A 19,808-nucleotide genomic window follows, 5' to 3' on the forward strand; every position below is an offset into this window, starting at 1 on the left:
GCGCTGCGACAGCTCCACTGCCACTCAAAGTAATGCTGCAAAAACTCATGCAAAAAAATAAAGTAAGATCAAAGTGCAACGCGAACGAAGCTTGTCTCAACCTTAAGTTAATAGGTTTATTAATTCAATTATATTGACGAGTTCGTGTATAAGAGGTGATGTGAGGTGGATGGAGAGATGACATTTGCAAATTTCGTAAAAATTAGTTTAGGATTTAAATACGGTAAGAAATACCACAAAAAATCGACAAAAAGCACCAAGACCTTTTTAACAAAATAAATTCTAACATTTATTACGTATATAAACTAAGGTATAAACGGTTTCTTTAGACGTCTTTTTGAATGCGAATGTGAATGTTTACGCGAATGTTTAACCCTGCTGATGAACCGAAACTAAACGAATTAAAAACTCAAATAATTTTACTACGTATAAAAATTATATCTAGAGAAAGGAGCATCAAACGTAGGTGCACAATTATATGGGACATGAAGGGATGTAAAAAATGTCTAGTTTTTATACACGTCTCGCGTCTTGAAAGACGCGAAGAGGGCAACGGATGTACGTCGGAAAGATATGGCTTGTTAGCGTCACCTCCGAGGGTGGTCCTCGCTTGACAAACTTTCCCTCGATTGTGTGAACTCGAAACATGACAGCTCAACGCCGTTAATAATCTTAACCGACTCGAATATTGTAAGCAAAACCTTCGAGGCAAATTGTTAATAACGTATCTGATTTAAAATGTTGGCATATTAATTAAACACTGATGTGCTCAGACAAACTTAGATAAATATAAGCGGGAATTATTATGCTACTTACAACTGTAAAGTAAAATAATACTAATAAATCTTTAATACAAATCTTTTGCTAGTCAGGACAATTTCATCGGTTAACTTGTCCGGTCAACGGTCATGTTTTATCCCAACTTGAAAGCTAATTAAGGCGCATGAATTACGTGATGGATATAAAAATGTATCAAAATCGCGGAAGTATCCAAGATTTGAAACTATCCTGAAATAATGATGAACCAGCATGAAGACTATTTTTACATCAAAAGGCGGGTGATAAATCCACTTTCAAATTAAATTCGTGTTGCTTCGGCACTCTTGCCAAATAATCGTGAATGCTGAATACTAAACAATGATTCCTGTTTCGTCCCCAGACGCATGTTTCCTACGGTGCGCGCTTCGTTCACGGGCCTGCGGTCGGAAGAACGGTACGCGGTGCTACTGGACATCGTACCGGTTGACAGCAAACGGTACCGGTACGCATACCACCGGTCGTCGTGGTTGGTGGCTGGTAAAGCGGATCCCCCGCCACCGTACCGGCTGTATGCTCACCCAGACTCGCCGTTTACAGGAGAGCAGCTCAAGAAGCAAGTTGTCAGCTTCGAAAAGGTCAAGCTCACCAACAACGAGATGGACAAGGGCGGACAGGCAAGTTTAGCTTTAGGTACAACATTATTTGTAAAACAATCGATTTTGGACAGGCGATTTGGCAGATCTTGTGTGAAGCCATGTGTGAACATAGACGGACAGGCAAGTTCAGCTTTAGGTACATTATTTGAAAAATTATAGATTTTTGACAGGCAATTTGACAGGCCATAGGTGAAATGGGTGCGAACAGGCAAGTTAATTGAAGTTCAGGGGTGGAACACTATCATTTAAGTATAAATTTTGGAATTAAATTGAATCCCAAAAATAAAGACTTGAACTTTGGGATTTCTGCATGGTCAAACTCTTCAAAAGTTTAGCGAGATGTGCACCAAGTTTACTATCATGTGGAACTTTCCGTCTAAGTACGGAATCTACGTTGAACTTATGATTGATGTTTAGTTCAAACTCGCAAAAGGTGAAGGAGCGAATAACACATGTTAACCTCCAGCTTAAACTTGGGCTTTAATAGGAAAGAAGCTAAGTTAGTTTCTTATGATGATACTAAAGATACTTGGAAATATTTGGAATATGTGAAGAAACAATATTACATTATGAAATATTTTGTCATCAGGTATTGCTCAATGATTTGAACCTTGCCACACAACAATCCCATAGCTCTCAGAAGGCAAAATTAATTAATTCCTGGACGTCGTTGTATGCAATACCCAAAAAGGCAAAAATATAATGATTAATGATTCTTCTATTGCATGCAATATACACGAGTATTTTATCATTAGAAATTTCCTTTCATCATTAAGTGCGCAACTACGCAGCCATATGCATAATTGTAAGTACTATTTAGTAGAGCGGACATGTGCTTCTGTGTAATAATTTAGCGGTTAAATTTTTTCTCTCGTTGTGTGGTTTCGGAAGGCAGTCGTCACTCGTCTGTCTGTGCGTCTGTCACTGAAGTGCAAACGAGCTTCCTTGATCAGCCACTGACGTGCGACGTTCAAGATAGAAATTCTAACTTGGAAAATCTATTTCTCGTTCAAAAGTCAGGCAATCGGAAGCGAATATTTTTTTGGTTAGTTGCATTGCTAATAGAAAGATTCTCGAGAAGTTTTTGCGCAAACTGATCAATAACATATAAATAACAAATATCTCCCCAACCACACCTACTCCTATGTTACTACATAGATTTGCCCAAAAAGATTTTTTTAATTCATATCCGAGTGAGCATTATTGCTGCTATTGACCTCAAATGTTTGTGATATTTTACAAAAATGCGAAAACGTCACGGTGTTTCATTCAGGTTTTCATCACGAAAATATCTAGCTGGTATGTTTGGCTCTATATTTAGCGAGACCCTGCACGGCGTGTGTGTCCGGACTGTAAGGCGAGACAAGGGCCCTCCCCTCAACACACATAAAAGCGCCGCTGTTCCTCGCCACCGGAAAATTAAGGTCAAATAAGTGACCGAGTTACAGACGATTGTCAATAGCCGTCTCGGGTGACCACTTCCATGCCGCGACCGAATACCGGCACTTGGCTCCCAGAAATAAGCATGATGTCCAAGGAAACCTCAGCATGTTGCACGTTCAGTCATGCGAATATCTGAAATTTTCCTCTTTTTTCATGATTATGACTTACAATTTTGCATATGGCTGCGTAGTTAAGTACTTAATGAAGATAGGAAATTTCTAATTTTAAAATACTCGTGTATATTGCATGAAGTTGAAGAATCATTAATCAATTCTATGATGAAATAAAATGTATTTGACTAATAAATTCAAATTGTTCTTCGTCTGTGAGAATTAGGCTTCACAGTAATTAATAATGATATAGCACAATTACTAGTCTTTATTACGCGATTCGTTTTCAATTTGACGATGCCAATCTATTCCTTCTTCCTCCAACATACGCCATACGACTTTAGGTGTTGGCCCTCTGATGAATAAACTTCTACAGTACTTTAGGCCCTCTGATGAATAAAAAAAATAACCTTTCATGCATGACATACCATTATAGTTCCTTGCATGATAGCGAAGATGCACGAGTATATTTTCACTGTCATCTAGTTGCTATGAATCTAAATATGAGTCATAGCTACGATAGGTTATGAGTAACTGTGGCAGTGAATTTATAACTACGGCAGTGAATTCCTCAGTCATGGTAGCGATAGGTCATGAGTAAGTTCTCACTAACATTAGAGTGAGACGCGTTCAAGTGCGTAACGTGACACCCTCAAGTGCGGTCGTGAGAGACTGAGCATGAGCCTTGCCAGGAAAGCCTACAGCTTTGAATAGACTGGCTGGGCTTGGCTGACTTATCCGTGGTTTATTTAAACTTTAAATTTAAATCCTAATCAAGATTGTGCTTGCATTATAAAGTCAGCGAACATACGCAGTAAAGAATCACTATTTGTAGTGATGAGTTCAAATTTTCTCTAGAGACGGGTCGCTGTGTGTCGTATTCTATTGTTTGTATATTAGGGAAAATTACCTGTCGAATTGAAAAACTAAATTTGAATAACCTTTAGTAGGTGTGCTCCAACACTGTTGGCAATGGTGTGAATTACGAAGTATTTTTCATAAGATCATTATTACAGATTTTTGAATATTTTTCCGCCATTTCTGCTCACCGAACAAAGAATATTAAAAAAAAATAATTTTATACCGTTACTGGCCTAAATTATTTCGAAATAATCACTAGAAATAGAATCGAGATAATCCGAAACACAAACACGACAGAAGTCTCCCGGGGGACAAATTCATTCAAACGTTCAACTGACATAAATGGTTTGCAGCATGGAAATCATCCAAAACACGGATACGACAGCATGGTGTTCCCGTTCTCTGTACAGCATTATCGTACAGAGAACAGAATCGCGTCTCTCTCCCTAGGTCTCTGATTAGGAGCGAGGAACTAACGAGCCCAGTGAATGATTATAGAGCAGCCGGCGAGCGGAGGAGGACAAGTGGTTCCTTGAGCACCTTCTCTGTTGGAGACTAACACTTGTGATCCATATAAATAGAGAAGTAGTATATTTCTGTTAACATTTTAATAACTCAATGATGAATGAAATCATCATGTAAATAGAATTTTTTTTGTAATTTAATTGTAATTGAATGATGTTAATGTGACGTCGACAAATTACAATGGTGGATTATTTGGATCGACAAAGCTGCCATGACATCCTTGATCCGAATAAATTGACAATTAATGAGACCCTAACTTAAGGAGGGTTAATTTAGTAACAGCTTAACTGAACACGGACATTCATTCATTATTCAGTCAGGAATTCCTCAATCACCTTACAAGCAACGGGCATATCCTTACTCAATTACCAATCTTTTGCCGCCTCGCTAACACCTTCCATATTGTCAACTATTCAGATATTTTTGGTTCCCATCCCAATCTACAGCGGTCTTGCCTTCCCTGTTCACCAGATAGTCCTGGAGATCACTAACTGCGGTCTTGCCTTCCTTATTCACCAGATAGTCCTGGAGATCACTAACTGCGGTCTTGCCTTCCCTGTTCAGCAGATAGTCCTGAACTCGATGCACCGCTACCAGCCACGCATCCATCTGGTGCGGCTAAAGGAGGGGCAGTCGGTCCCCATAACGGACCTGGACTGTGAGGACCACAGGACCTACATTTACCCTCAAACCGTATTCACAGCCGTCACCGCCTACCAGAACCAGCTCGTAAGTTATTACCTCTTGAAAAAATATTGAGAATTTATTTAGATATAGATTCTTTTCGATTAAGTTTAAAATACAATTGATAAATTGCTGTCTCTCAATATAAATTATCGTATCATCTATATAGCAGTAAATCGCGCAGTTACAATGAAGGATTACGAAATAGAGTCAGTGATCATGCATCACTTGAAGAAATTATATCAAATAAAAGTTGAATTAATATCAAAATTAGTAAGCTATGCAACTATGCATCTGGGCTATCTACTTCACATACTGGTGGCTAACCTCTCAACCAGTGTACCTGACAGGCTGCAGATTACAGTGAGCATGATATCCAGGAGACAAATTGAGTCTAGATGGTAAATGTTATTATTTGAAGAAAGAACTATTGACGAGGAGCAATACTCACTGCACTTATCATACAGGTCTTACGAGCCAACTGACTAAGCTTCATCACCCAGTTAATAGGCTGTAGATAAGAAGCCAACTGATTGATCATCATCACACAGTAGGCTGTAGACTTAAATCTTCACCAACCAGTAAGCTCTATAGATATCAAGCTTCATCAACCAGTAGGCTGTAGATATAAAGGTTCATCACCAGTTGGCTGTAGATATAGATTTTCATCACCCAGTGATGGCTGTAGATATAAATTTTCATCACCCAGTGATGGCTGTAGATGTTAAGCCGCGGGCACCACTATACATACATCGATGCTCGCACTCTCGGTGTACAGACATGCATCGCTCCGAGGTGGTTCTCATTACCAGTAATTTTCGATGTGTGTCGTAAGTTACAAGGGGCGAAGCACTCAATAGCGCGATCTTAGAAGTAATTTTAACACCCTCTACTCGATTGTTTGATAATAGCACCTTTTGTTCTCTTATTTCACACAATAATTACGATTTGTATCGAACCGCGGCCCTTTTATTACACACCTTGATTAGCACCCACGGCCTGATTTATTGTTTTTGGGTACTCCTTGAATTTTTCTTCGCAGCGTCATGATGGAAGAGCAAAGTTTTTTGTCAAGTTTCGTCTAGTTAAGGGAATTGCAAGTGTATTTTCGAGCAGGTTTATCTCTGCTTTTATATGCCTTGTTGAGGCTTGGCAGTGAAACAGCGAAGAATTCCAGTCAAATCTTAGCTAAAAAGCGTCAAAAGCTATCGAGCTATAGATCAAAATTATTTATCTTTTAAATTAATAATTAGAATTAAATTTAAACAATTATACTGATGAATTAGAATTTTATAAAAATTCATTACCGCTTTGATTAATGCTGTGACTAATTTTTCCCACAAGATTTCTTCACATAAGTAGACTACGTCTTCAGATGTTCCTCCTTATCTACATTTAGTGGTATTTTATCACGAACATATGATAATATTTACGCTCAATCCCTCCTCTCTTGGCCCGCAGATCACTAAGCTGAAAATCGACAGCAACCCGTTCGCCAAAGGCTTCAGAGACTCGTCGCGCCTCACAGATTTCGAGAGGTAACCCATTAAATTTATAAATAATTATATTGTTAAACTAGGCCAATTTATTCTAAAACTATGCCAATTATTTTTTATTTGATAATTTCAAAGTCTAGTTACGAGAGTCCTATGCTACAAAAACTCGCGTAGATTACTTACATTTTATAGTGCGCAGCGAGTGTCATTAAATATAGAGGCAATTATAACGCCTTTCATAACATATTAATAAGTTATAAATATTTCAATCGAATTTTGCTAACTATTCATTCACCCTCCATAAACATCATATACTTTCTATGGTGTTGATGACACTTTATTTCGGAAACTCGTGTTCTTTTACTCGACGAAACACATGGAAAAGTCATTTCATGCTCGGCCGATCTACCGCACTTTCCACCACTCGAGAAAAACTCGAAGGGATTATTTCTGTCTCGTTAGTCGAGGCGTGCGACTTAAGCCATATTATCTACTCAATCTGCCTCTCCTGCTTAATTCCATCCTTTGAAATCTCGGACGATTAATCAGTGGCCGGCGATATTTCGTAACAATTTTCTACATGGGAAGCGGTCTTCCCTGGCCACGATGCCATACTTCGGCCATGCCCGACGCCCATGCCAATTCTTGGCGTCTCGGCATGCCCGTTTATTAATTTTTTCCCTGGTCCTCTTTAGGCGTGAAATTGATAATGACATGGCGCTGAGCGCCCTACACAAGCATCGACGTACACATGTACATGATCTCACATCGCCTGCACGCACATGTGTTGTGGTCCGCTTATATACGTGTTGATTGGCGACGAGTCGGGTTACAGTCTCGCTGCAACAAGGCTGACTTGAGGCTTGCTCCATTATATACCTGATGATTGCCATGGCGAAATACTGATTAAATTCAAAATTGTGATTAGATTGATTGATCAGAATTGTGATTAGATTGATTGATCTTGAACTAATTTTAGGATTAATTTATATTAGTAACGATATAAATAAAAAATAGGTAATATTTGAAATCGAATAACTTAGAATTTTAGATATATTTGGTTCGTATTATCGAGAATATAGCTCACGGCTTACCTATATACCAGCTCAAATAAAATGCTAAACGTGCCATGAAACTTCTCTGGCAAAATACAGATTAAATTAAAAAATTGTGATTAGATTGATTGATCTTGAATTAAATTTAGCATTGATTTATAATAATGGTATAAATTAAAATTTATATTTTATATATATATATATTTGAAATTGAATAACATAGATATATCGAGACTATAGCTTATATCGAGTATATCGAGAATATAGCTTATATCGAGTATATCGAGACTATAGCTTATATCGAGTATATCGAGGCTATAGCTTATAACTCACCTATATATCGGCTCAAATAAAATGCTAAGCGTTCAGACTAACAAGACTGTGTTTTAATCAGCTACGACATTCTACATCATACTTGCCGATATATTATCTCAAGTAATACTTGAAATAAAACAATACTTACTAGAATTAGAATCGTACTTTGGGAGTAAAAACAATCGACTGATAAATTGTGATTAAAAAAATAATTTATCGTCGGGAATTGCATCAGCGATGCCATGAAATGAGAAGAATTTGCAATACACTCGTCATTTGGGCTCTGGATTGTTGATATAAATTATTCCTCACATAGCCGACCACAATTTTATTTAATGCGTTAATTCACAGTAATGTTCAATTTAATGAACATCATTGGTGTAAGAATAGTTGATGTTGCTTCGATGTAAACCACAGGAATTGCGAGTTGAATAATACCATGCCGGACATACATTATATCCTCCACATCAACATATATTTAAGAGAAGTAAACGAATGTCCAAAGCATTGCAGTTGTTGATTATGGAACATATATCGAAGTGTTGAAGCTATTACACCGGAAGAAAGCAATTGCAAGCAGGAGCGTTTGGTGCAGCTCACTCAGGCTATCTCGCTGGTGCTACCGTCAATAATTGGGGTAAACGCGTCTAAAATACAGTGGTAATGCACTTGTGATAGGCATCAAAGGTGCGGATGCTAGTGCTTAATGTGTCTATAACAAGCTGGCAATGTGTTGGTAATGTGTGGGTAATTAGCATGAAGCTTGCATCAAATTACACCATCAACAAATTTACAACCGTCGTGATGTGACTCTAAACTGCCACCAATGAACTCCTAGAATTCGATAGAGTTCCTGTACGAGAAATAATTTTCATGATTTATGAAGAGGAAAACACAATAATTGTATGGAATTATTAACAGCTAATTAAGTAATAAAAATTAGGAAAAGTTATCCGTAATTATGTAGATTACTTCAACCATGATTTCCAACACAATCAACTCAAGCTGAAATAATGACTTTATATACAAGCGAAGCGATGACGATAGTAATATGCAGCCTTGAGCTACACCAGATTTTCTGCTGACAACTCGTGCATGAATAAAAATCACTCCTCATAACAAGTGAATAGTCAGTTTTAAAAATTCATGGATTAAAAACCTCTCATCAAGTTAGTATAATAACTATAATGCTCCGTAAATAGGGAGCAATCATTAATATGTAATTAAAGAGCTTTGTCTGTCTGCTGTGCTGGCGGTTTAGAATGATGTTATTCCTCTCAGGTATATACACTGCGCTAGCTAAAATTAAATGATCAATAATTCTCATTTTTATTCTAATTCTAATAATTCTCATTTTTATTCTTTTTTTATTTAATTCTAAGGCTACATCTAACGAAGATTAAGAAGAAAAATGATAAGAATTACTAGTTAAACTTTCAACGGCGTGTAAGAAAGTTGACGAAAAAATAGAAGTAAACTAGAGGGTTTCTGGGTGCAAGTTGTTGCGAGTGGTCCAATGTGAGCCGCAATCAATGTGAATATCCCACAAGAAAGTTTGAAGGTGCAAGTGTTGCGCGTGGGCCAATGTGAGCCGCAATCAATGTGAATATCCCACAAACTTGAAGGTGCAAGTGTGGCGAGTGTGCCAGTGTGAGCAGCAACCAAGTTGGATATATAACACGTTCAGCAGCGGAACCCATCCATCATGTTTGCTTCGGCAGCTCTCCCTATCAAACACCCGTTGTAGCTCATCGAGAATACTTTATTGCTTCCGAATATACCCGAAGTGCAATATACCAGCGGTTTAGGCGCGAATAAGAACATTTTCGATCAACAAGATCTCAATGGAGAGTTTTAATCAACAAATACTGATGAGAACGTCCTTGCTTCACACATTTCGAGGTTATCAAAAATGACATGGACTACAGTAACATGAACTATTGCAACACCTGAGTTAAGCTATAGTGCTCTATATAGCAGTCTCGGTTGAACAAGTATATCAAGAAGTTATAATTATATCCGAACAGAGGGCAGTGCTCTCTCTTTTTCATAAAGTAGTGATAAAAATCCGCGTTACTTGTATTTCCGATACTTGTTTGTGATCTGGTTTGTGTTCTTGAACTACCATTTATGAGAAACAAAAGGAAAAAACCTTAATCTTAGTCAAACAATGAACTGTTATTCCCTGCATCATTGGCTTTTCGCCGCTTTAAACCAACGTAAAATTCCACATTTACTGGCTGTAATGTCTGTTTGAACCGTGACATATATATTGGCCTGAGAGTAATAAAGCTGCAACCATCTGAAGAACAAGTTATCATCCTGTACACAATTATTATGAGAGGCTGTATCTAACTTCAGTGAGTGAGTACTCGATACTATTTCAACTCATATAGCTGAAAAATATGCCTATTGTAAATTACAGAAGATAACTAACATAACTAACAGAACAATACGCACAGCATTCATTGGACTACTCAGGATAAATCAAGTGGGAAGATGAATCAAGTAGCAGTAGGAATGTTTCGTTGTTTTTTAAATATCTTTGGAATAGATGTCTGCAAACTATCGAGAAACATAGCCTCAAGGAAGGGGGTGGAATAGAAGGTGCACGTTGTCGCGAACTTATTACCAGGAAAACATCACCTCTGCAGATTGACTTATCGGTGAAGCAGTGATCGAGGTCGTTTTAAAGGCAAGCCTCTTTAGAAAGTTTTCGGCTTGATGAGCAAGTTGATAGGAGGATCTGATGATGGTATTTAGTAGGTATTGATGTCGCATGATAGATAGGAGAACTCACTTCGTGATGGATAGCCTAACATCCGATCTGATTTGCCAAACAAGCGGCATTAAGGTTCTTAAATGTCATTACAGCGCCTCTTTGATGCATTGCCGCTGAAGCACCCACTATTAGTGTCACTTTACACGAGATTCTGACTTCTAATGACGAGGCTTTCTTCGAATATTAGTAGTGTCACGAATATGGCCGAGACACATGCATCTAATGGCCGTGACATTATAGGATATCGCTGTTCCGCGTTTCGTGTTATTACAGACGCTACGCACCGGCTGCCGACGTTGACAAATTGCCGGACGGTTTGATGAACGCTTTATCCCTGATCGTATACTGTATAGAAAATGGCGATGGCATGGATCCGATTTACTGCTGGGATCGAGAATGGAAAGTGCAAAAAGAGCAATTTATTGTTTAATTTCTCAATAAATAAACAAAATAACACCTGCAAAAATTAATTTTACGCGTAAATAGGGTAGAAAAATTAGCGGGAGTTATATTTTCAATGCCCATCTTTGTAGAGCATGAAACTGAGCTGTCATTCCTAACGAACTAATTTAAGGCTCATACAATGAATTTCAACATAAAAAAATTGTGGAAAAACCGGCCATTCACTACAAGCATCAACAAACATTTGATTTTTTAAAAAATACTAGTCATTGCAAATGAATGATTTATTAAACATAATAAATTTGGCTCAAATTTGTTTAGTCATGCAGACATATATCGAAATTAACGCGTCTGCATGTCTACGCTTCTGGCGGCTAGTTTGACGTTGAATTACTCAGCTACCTGCATTTAACTGAGTGCTCCAAATTTAACCAGTTTCTTGAATCTAGCACATCAAAAACGAACATTCATATTCGATAGGTCTCTCGAATTAAAGCTCATCCGGTAAGTTGTAAAGAGTGAAGAACATTCATGTACACATCACTGTTTTAATCTCATGCGTTGCGACGCTCGCGATGCATTGGAGGCTCACATGCTTTATGCTCTCACGCTCAATTCACAAATTTCCTTGAGTCACATCAACCAGTAATTTGGCGGCATTAAACGATCGCATGGCTGGCAAAGTTTCAATATTGCTATGCTCCCACACTCCGACGTATTCCAGCTCGGCTAGCATGCATGACTCAAACCATAGACGTCGATCGGCTCGCCAATTTTGGTAGCAATTTTCAACACTTCATTCTCACATATTGTCGGTGAGGCAAGTAGCTAAGCTGTTATTTGCAAAGTAGTATATTGTGCGGGAGCTTTGTTTACCCTTATGTGAGGTGCCATAATTACAGCCGTGTTTAGACCTAACGATGTCTAAATAGCAACTCTGACACCTTCCTTCAGAAAGGGCCTTTCGAGATGGTCATTATAGATACCGTCTTCTACACACTTGTACTTTGTTATGGAAGTCTTTAGATTTACTTCTTAAGTTCTTCGAGTGAGTTAGTGCGGTGTGTGGTAAAGACATTATGTAGGCTTCTAGGTTCGTAAGTATAGGCTATGTCTATACTTATGGTTCACCTATATTTTGGCTTAAATTAAATGCTATGCGTTCATGACTAGCAAGAATGCGGTTTAATCGCCTACATCATTTCCGTAAGGCTTCCTCCATTAAATGTAATCCAAGCCAGGAATAAAAAGCCATTTTCCAGCCATTTACGAGCTAAAATTGCACAGTTTCCATTACGGAATCATGCAATTCATTCTATTTGAGGCGGGCATCATGCGTAGAACACGTATGTAGGAAATAATCCAGGAATTAAATTTCCATTCAATATTTCGTTACGGGACCATCCAATGCATCCCGTCTTTTATACACGGCAAAGTAAGATGGACAAAATAAATATATTTTTAAAAATAAAAAATAGTACCGGTACTTCCAAAACAAATATTAATAAATAATATTGGGAAGGTATATAACAATTGCTAATATATAAAATAATTTTTTTTATTGTGAAAAAAACGCTCAAATTTTTTTACCTAAATCTGAGATATGTCAACAGAAGGAGAGAGTTTTTAATTATTTCAATGTATTTTATCACGTAGAGCAGAGGCCCTTATAGAAGTTACGGTGAGAACGCTGCGGGTTTCGAATAGCTTAATAAACGAACGTGTAAATGTGACGATGATGATCGACTTACTAGATGCACGCGTGAATGTGACGATGAGGTCGACTCACGCACTGGATGCATGCGTGAATGTGACGATGATGGTGCACGCCACCATCATCGCTGCACAAGCTAGCGCGTTAATTGCACTAGCCGAGTCACCGCACCATACTTGCGCACGACGCGCTATACTTGTGCACTATAAATTAACATTAGGGCGGCAATTTTTGCCGGTAATGGTTGCGGCCAGTGCGTTAGTGAGCGAACGCTGAAAATACCCCTCAAATTTAACCTGAAAATGGCGCAAGCTGCGCGTCAAATTGACCATATCATTTGGTGCCAAACGGTGTCGGCTTAACGCACGCCTCAGCTTTATGAGGTGCGGCTAATTGGCAGCAACAAAAAGTTACATATTTCACGATAGAAAATATCAGGGGATTTTTCAAAAAAGCTGACCTCTGCCTTACACAAGCCTCGAAATAGAAGGGGATATTTCTGTAACGCTGTTTTTCAATAACCAAAAACTGTTGCAGACATATTTCACCACCACTACATGACACCCCACCACACCCCTCACCACCAAACCCCTCACCACCACACTAGTGTGATGTAAGTTAGGTCATAACGCACGCCTCACCAACACCACACTAGTGTGATGTAAGTTAGGTCATAACGCACGCCTCACCACCACACCCCTCACCACACGCCTCACCACCACACCCCTCACCACCACACCCCTCACCACCACACCCCTCACCACCACACTAGTGTGATGTAAGTTAGGTCATAACGCACCCCTCACCAACACCACACCTCTCACCACCACACGCCTCACCACCACACTAGTGTGATGTAAGTTAGGTCATAACGCACCTCTCACCACCACACCCCTCACCACCACACCCCTCACCACCACACTAGTGTGATGTAAGTTAGGTCATAACGCACCCCTCACCAACACCACACCTCTCACCACCACACGCCTCACCACCACACTAGTGTGATGTAAGTTAGGTCATAACGCAGCGATGGTGGCGGCAACGGTCATCAAAATGACAGCGCGGCGCTTCATTGCCGCGGCCCGCCGCTTAAAGAGGATATGGCGATGTGGTGGCGGCGTGGTGGCGGCGTGGTGGCGGCGTGGTGGTGGCGTGGTGTTGCTGGTGGTATTTGGTGATGTAACTGTGGTGTTTATATAACAGTGTGGGGGTGTCACTGGTCATGGTCACTATAAGCGCTTTTGAATTTGGAGTCGCAACAGACCCATGATTGTGTTGTACATCCAGGAATCGGTTCGATCGTTGTTTTTTTTATGCTGGAATATTGTAGGTCTTGTTAAAATTTGGAAGTGAGGCTAATGCTTGCGGAACTATTGAAATCAAATATTACTAACTTGGCAGCAGACGACATAACTCAAAATTCTCTTGTGATGAGAAAACTTGATGTTATCAATGTTGATATCAGTCCAGTTTAAAATGGATATATTAAATTTGAAGATTATAAGCATCAAAAATCATGTTGATGTGATGATGCTAAGGTTAACTAACATCAAATCTTGCTAAGATTACTTACCGAGTAAACGCGTCAAATTTAGATCATTTCCCTGTGCCGAAGTGCGCGGGTGCAAATAGAATAGAATAGAATTGTCGCACTGAAGAAATAGGCTCATGCCTATTGCCGATTCTTGCACTTTTCGTGACTTGATTCCACAAGGGATCCGGCCTTTGGAACCCGATCTTTCCATAACTGACGATTGTTTGAGATAGCTGCTGGACTTATTGCCTGGTCCGAATGTCGTTGGAAACCATGCAGTCAAGCCTCTGTCATTTCCGAGAGGAAATCATTTGCCGCCAATCGCAGGTTTCAAGTGTGAAAAACAACAAAATTTCTCGTCTTGTACCCACGGTTCCAAATTGCCTTCATGGGACCAATGATTACGACTACCCTATGGCAAATCAGAGCCCAATTAATGTTGTCCACTCAACGGCCACCTTATTGCTTTTTAAAAGGTATATTGACGCGAAGACCGGGCTTAGCTTAGCGATATGTTGACTTTTTACTTTTATTTTGGGCTATTGAATCATTTTGGCAGTTCCATGGCTCACCGCTAGAAGTCAACTTGATGGAGGTTTATTGTAGGTTCGCAACAGGGCAGATCCCTGGTAATTTCTCGCATGATTAACGGGTTGTTGCGCGCTCATTGCTGGCCCGTCCGAGAATACGTGTCGTCATGGTTTATAAATTTTGTCGAGGCGTCAGCTATAGAGGGGAGGGGTCCTGCAATGCCGTCCCCGACTAAAATTATTACCGCGTAAACGCATCAAAATATCTACGACACCCGAACACGAATGTGTGCCGTGCGTGCGACGTGACGCCTGTGAGAGGGAGAGGGCAAAATGTGGCCGCATCCTTGCGATCGCTTGCGAAATTCCACCAATGTTCAGAATTTGCAAACCATAGTGAAGCATGAGAGGTGTTTCCTTGGGAAAAAGATTGCAGGGTGAAAGCGGTTATTTTTTGATGAAAAGTGTATTCTTCAGTTAAAAGATTGCAGTATCGGAGCGTTTTTTTTTAGGAAAAGTGTAAACATTATTCTCTATCACGAAAGATTACTCAGCCAGAGTTTCTAGTACGTGCTCACTAAACTCTCTGGTCAATCGACATGCTGTAATTTTTTTTGTTACTGCATGAGCGCGAAAAGATAAAATATTTCGATTATTAAATTAAAGTTCAAGAATTAAGGCATTGGGTCTCCATTAGAAATTCTCACAAACGGCATCTTGAGACTCGGCATCTGTAAAAAGAGGCAAATCTCTAGGGGATTAAAATCCTCAGAGGAAAAAAACGTTGCACGGACTTGCCCACATCGACAGCGCTATTTTATTCATAAATTAATATACAATAATTCCTGCAAATTGAGATTATACGGCTCGGCACTCAATCTCTCAGGGATAATTTCATAAATTCAGAAAGGTAAATTGAACTATGGAGCTTCAGTATTCAATAGTTAACACAGTTCCACTCACTTGAGAGCAATCGTTCCGTATGGTTGCTCGCTGGGCAAGCTTCTGCCAACCGCTTTTTTTTAGTCGAAATCTGTGATAGGCCACAAGCTTTCAGGCCGTTAATTGATGTAAATGAATGCATTTTATTCCCATATAATTCATTGTTACTTCAGAAGCTTGAAGAAAATTTACCATTCATTAGCTCGTTTTTTTATACTCAAAATTTTTATACTAATAGAATGTAGAAAATTTCATTAGAGTCTAACGATAAAATTTTACCAAATAACCAGCTAATGAGGTCAAATGTTGCAAAGGCTCTTGTGAAATTTCAACATTCACTAGCAACCTTAGAAATGATCAAATCATAAATTCTTCTTATTCACGTTTACAAACCAGTAGCATTATCCTTATGCATTACTAACTTGGTCTCGATTCTTTTCCTTGCAGGGACACCATGGAAGGAATGTTCGCAGACCCCCACTATCTAGGAGCCAGGTTGCCCGGTTACCTCGATCTTGACGCTGAAAACAACCTCATAGAAAAAGCTCGAACCCGTCTCATATGGGGCGGACTTGCAGCTTTAACCTCACAATCAGGCTCGTCACCTCATCAACCTTCCCCGTCGCTTATGACAAGCCCACACCAATTTTCGAATCTTCCAAATCTCTCTAGTCTGCAAAGTTTACCTAACCTACAAGGGCTCTACGGTTTAAATGGAGCAGCACGTGGAAGTCCAGCGGCCAGTTTGCCGATACCAGCGCATCTCTGGAGTCAGTGGACAGCTTTGCACGGACTCGCATCGGCATCTAATCCTAATCCAGCTTTAGCAGCGGCCGCGGCGGCGAGTCATCTTGGCAATCCTCAGGTTTCTGCAGCTTTAGCTTTGGCGTCGACCTCAGCATCGTCGCCGGTTGTTGTATCGTCGCCCAACGGTCACATAACACGGCCGTTATTCCCCGCACCGCTTAATCTTCACCGTTATTCCCCCTACTTCTTGCCAAAGAGCTCACCTCAAGAACCTCCTGACCAGCAATCGTAGAAATATCAATGTCGATGTATATTTACGGTATCCGAAACTACGTAGTTTTCGCAAAGGGTTTCTCGTTCGCGTACTGATAGTATTATAGGCAATTATGTTTTTGGTCATCCTTGCTTGAAATAACAATCTATGATTGAGCAAGATGTTGTAATTGCCAACTTAAATATTGTCAACGTTTTACAGTTTTATTCGGTGAAGAAGCAATTAAGTCTGGAACGGAGGCGTTCGACCTAGAATATGATTTTCTTTATCTGAAATCAAAATTAGTTTCAATCATCCATCCCTAAGTTGGCATTATCCATGCATGATTTTGCACAATCAATTAATCAATCAACTAGCCTAGACGATCAGCGTCGGAATAGTTAATCTGAGCGAATAAAAATTCTATAACGAATTCAATACGAATAATTCATAACGAATTATAAAGTAAATAATTGCAATTCACCTAGGAAATTTGTCCCGATGTGCAATTTCATTAAACGCTCCACATATCTTCGGTAATTGTGTACTCAGAATATCCTATCGTTTGAAGCATAAAACAAAATTAAAATAAATGCCCATAAGTAGGTTTCAACTTTGTTTCAAAATTTTCGTACTTTTTTCTGGAAGATAAGTACAAATAAACATTCGGACGCCAACTTTATTGTACCTTATGCTGAATATAATATTCAATCTATCACAAAAGTATGGATGAGAAAACTTATGTGGCCTCATGCTTAACAGTAATTCATTTATTCAAGATAGAAATTATCATAAAAAAATCACGTCACGTTTACAAATCGTCCCAAGCTTCTAAATAATTTAAAGCTTTGCGTTCCAGCAATCGCTTTATTTAAATCGAAAACTGGAAACATAAAAGGAATGTATGATTTTTACGTGCACTGTATGCTGTTTTTGTAAAGTCATGTCCATTCATACAGATGTGTAAATAGTTTTAAATATTACTCCGTACACTGTAAATAAATATCGGTGTTTGTTTATGTATTCAATTAGCTTATGGTAACGAACTGGAATTCTCTCAATCGTATGGCTAGATTTTTGTTGCCAACTTGATCAGTCAAGAACGTTAAAATAACGGATATTAATAAATATATAATTAAATGGATTGAATCATTCAAATTTTGATTTAACAGGCGCAGTGATCATTCACTAGAGAATGACAATAACCCGAAAACTAACATAATACGTGTAAGATACTTATTAGCCTTAACCAAGCATCAATGATGTCTTTAAATTGCTGCAGTGCCGTAACAAACTTGCATACAGAGTGCAAGATTGCAAAAAAACGATGGGGCATTGACCCTCCCAATAAAAATAATACATGAATGAGAGAAGGTCGCTAACTATGGTTCGTTTAAAAATGTACGGTCATAAATTATGTGTTTGTTAATGCATACATGATGCAAAAACATGGACTAGAACATGAAAACGAACCCTACAACTTGGATTTCGGGCAAAATTGACTTAAAAAGTGTGGTAAATTCAGTCTTGATAAATAAAATATATTTGATTCGCAAATATATAATTGAATATATATGAGCGCGTTGTAGAGGTTAGTCTTGAATCATCTTCATATGAGCGTTGTCTGAGCCCACGAGTTTTGTGAGTGTCAGAATCCTGTGTTTTTGGAACCTCATGTGGCAAATTTACAACGAAAAGAAATAATAAAATTTCAGAAGCCAATTACAGACCAAAATGCGTCCCTAAATTTATACCATTTAAATTCAACTAAGCAGTTAAGGAATCGTTACAAATTAAAATGAAATTGTTATAATTTTTGCACATTTTATTTATCTGTTTCTTATTTTATTTCGAATTTTTTTTCTAGAAATTATACCTTCATTCAGTTTTGGACGGTAAATGAACATCTATTAAATTTTGAGATCAGCAACGGTAGGTAATAAGCTGATCGATTCTCGAAGATGAGATTTTAAAAGATTGTATAAAAATATTTAAAGATAGTAACTTTTACCGGAACTTGGCTATTATAGGTTGTGCGCGAGATGTAATCGTCTGGCACGGTATTTATCATTGGTTGAACTAGATGACCTCTCAATGGCCCTCCAACCTGTCAGCGGTAAGCGCTTTCCATACAGCTTATTATATTTTTAGTTGTTGGTTCAGAATTCAAAAGATATTCAAGAGTATAAATTGTCGTTGAAAAGTTGCATTCGAGCGCCACTTTTAATTTTGACAGTCTTTCTTGAAAGAACTTCAATTGGTTGCTATAATGTGATCCTAATGAGCAAAATAGTTCCCAAGGAACGACTAGCCACTCAGTGTCAAATTAATCGTCAGATGAGAATAGTTTTGTCGTTATTCTTTTCTTCAAGTAAAGAACTTTTAACAGAACTAATTCTCGACCACTCTCAAATGTAAACTTTTCATTTCTGAAATGTTTACAGAACTAATTTTTTTCATCCTCATATGTAAACCCTTATTTTATGCTTTCGATCACCCTCAAATTCGACCATAATTTTTTTTTTAATTTTAAGCAAAACGAAAAATTATTACTTTCCATTCCAGAAGTGAACATGCTTTTCATATGGAGGGAAGTTTAACAGTCATTTAGAGACAATTACACCTTTCTTTTTTAGGTGAACATAATTCTAAAGAATAATTGTAAAATTAACATATTTGTTTTCTGTACAGTTATATATATAGATGTACGAATTAGGTCGAGAATAAACCTGTTTTAAAAATTTTGCCTGAGTTTGGAATCCCTGATGAATATAATGAATTAAAATACAGTAATACATTCAGTATTGATGCATAATCAACGGATATTGATGGTAGTGCTACTTGTTCAGAATTTTGCTTTGTGTACCCGAAAATTAATGTACTTGGAATACCGTAGCGAAATGCGTGACATGAGACCTAATCTTCATGAATGTTAACATGGCTAAACACGATTTGCAATAGTCAACACAATATCAATATTCTACCACGCACTTTTCT

At 38.5% G+C, this 19,808-nt stretch overlaps 1 protein-coding gene across 2 annotated transcripts in view; it reads left to right on the plus strand.

The window, feature by feature from the left end:
• LOC108670190 (T-box transcription factor TBX20) overlaps positions 1-19,555 on the plus strand; it is a 70,075-nt gene extending 50,520 nt beyond the window's left edge. Inside the window, exons 3-6 of one of the 2 annotated variants that reach the window (XM_047880766.1) lie at positions 1,160-1,433; positions 4,919-5,083; positions 6,500-6,576; positions 16,259-19,555. In XM_047880766.1, the coding sequence (XP_047736722.1) occupies positions 1,160-1,433; positions 4,919-5,083; positions 6,500-6,576; positions 16,259-16,850 (1,108 nt within the window). In that variant the 3' untranslated portion in view covers positions 16,851-19,555. The remainder of the gene's footprint in view (positions 1-1,159; positions 1,434-4,918; positions 5,084-6,499; positions 6,577-16,258) is intronic. The other variant, XM_018157658.2, reaches the window with a different exon arrangement.
• Positions 19,556-19,808: the final 253 nt, after the last annotated feature.

The sequence above is a fragment of the Hyalella azteca genome, unplaced genomic scaffold (genome assembly GCF_000764305.2).
Source record: "Hyalella azteca isolate HAZT.00-mixed unplaced genomic scaffold, Hazt_2.0.2 contig6160, whole genome shotgun sequence".
Classification (NCBI taxonomy): Eukaryota; Metazoa; Arthropoda; class Malacostraca; order Amphipoda; family Hyalellidae; genus Hyalella; species Hyalella azteca.